General features: G+C 38.3%; 1 protein-coding gene across 1 annotated transcript; it reads right to left on the bottom strand.

Moving 5' to 3' along the window:
- On the bottom strand, window positions 1-1,225 carry LOC103608994 (olfactory receptor 1020-like). The gene has a single exon (XM_008593377.1). The coding sequence runs from the start codon at window positions 1,024-1,026 to the stop codon at window positions 1-3; it is 1,026 nt and encodes a 341-aa protein (XP_008591599.1). The 5' UTR covers window positions 1,027-1,225.
- Between the last annotated feature and the right edge of the window lie 474 nt (window positions 1,226-1,699).

Below are 1,699 nucleotides of genomic sequence, written 5' to 3'. Positions count from 1 at the left end.
CTAAGTAGAGAAGTAAAAGGAGAGTGTTTTAAAAATTTTACCCAGGGAAGATTTGACCTCCTTGTTTCTTAGACTATAGATGAGAGGATTTAACATTGGGATCACCACTGTGTAAAACACAGACACCACTTTGTCTTGGTCCATTGAGTAGCTGGGGCTAGGGCGCAGATACATGAACAGGATTGTCCCAAAGAAGATGGTGACCACCATCAAGTGGGAAGCACAGGTGGAAAAGGCTTTGCGCCTCCCTTCTGAAGAATGCATTTTCAAGATGGCAGCAAGTATGTAGAGGTAGGAAATGAGAATCATCATGAGACAGCTCAGTTCATTAAAACTGGCAAAAATAAAAATGACAATCTCATTGACATGCGTGTCAGAACAGGAGAGTTTCAGGAGGGGTGGAATGTCACAAAAAAAGTGATTGATAATGTTTGAGTAGCAGAAAGATAGGCAGAAGGTGAGGCCAGTGTGAATGGCAGCATTTATAAAGCCTGCCAAATATACGGCCAGCACCAGGAGGACATTGAGATGGGGGGACATCATGACTGTGTAAAGGAGAGGCTTGCAGATGGCCACATAACGATCATAGGCCATCACAGCCAAGAGAAAGCCCTCAGTGCCAGCAAAGGAAGCAAAAAAGAAGAACTGAGTGGCACATTCATTAAATGAAATGACTGGGTTCTCCACCCAGAAATTTACTAGCATATTAGGGGCAATAACAGAAGAATAACAGAAGTCAACAAGAGACAAGTTACTGAGGAAAAAGTACATTGGAGTGTGGAGATGGGAGTCGATTCTGATTAATAGGATCATGCCAAGATTTCCAACAACAGTGATCATATAGACAATTAGAAAAGCCACAAAAAGAAGGCACTGTAGTTCTGGATGATCCCGGAATCCCAGGAGAATAAATTCAGTCACTGTTGTGTGGTTTTTCATATCTTTGTTTCCGAATAGATGATTAATTTGCGGGGATAAAAAAGAAACCAAAATAGATATGTTAGTCTGCTTGACTATAGTAACCATTGCATTATCTATATGTACCCACCTATCTATATGGATGTCATAACATTATGTTGTAAATCTCAAATATACACAATAAATTTTATTTTACAAAAAAGAAAAAAAAAAAACCAATGAAATAAATTATACAAAAAGTTACCAGAAAATCAAATGGTTCATTCTCTTTTGTAACATTACTTCTAAGATGTTCTAAGAACATGTGTATTACACCTCTTTATTTTCTTATTGAAGAAGAAAAGATTCCTTAAGTAAGCTCAGTACTCTATTTTATTTAAAAATAACTCTGTGTAGGGGTGTGTGTGAGACCTTTGAGGGCTGGCTCCTACTTGTCTGTATCCTACTCTACCTCCCAATTTTTCTCTCTTCTTCCTTTGATCCTACTGTTTTAACCAGCAGCCCCCTGGTGATTAAATATACTGACAGAGTTAAATAAACTTGCTGTATCAAATTCTGCATTTCTCGTTTTCTCTTTGCCAACTCTAGTCACACTTTCCTTCCATCACTCCATGGAAACTGCTGTTATCATTCGTCACTGATCTTTATGTTGCTAAATCCATTGGTGAATTCTGAGGCCTTATCTTTATTGATCTGTCAATAGCATTTGACATCGTTGATTGCTTATTACTTCCTTGAAAGAGTTTTTTCTCTAATCTTCCAGGACATCAGATTCCCTGAG

Source organism: Galeopterus variegatus, unplaced genomic scaffold, assembly GCF_000696425.1.
Source record: "Galeopterus variegatus unplaced genomic scaffold, G_variegatus-3.0.2 Scaffold9060, whole genome shotgun sequence".
Taxonomy (NCBI): Eukaryota; Metazoa; Chordata; class Mammalia; order Dermoptera; family Cynocephalidae; genus Galeopterus; species Galeopterus variegatus.
The sequence above is the reverse complement of the archived record's forward strand: the minus strand, read 5'-3'. Positions and strand labels throughout refer to the sequence as shown.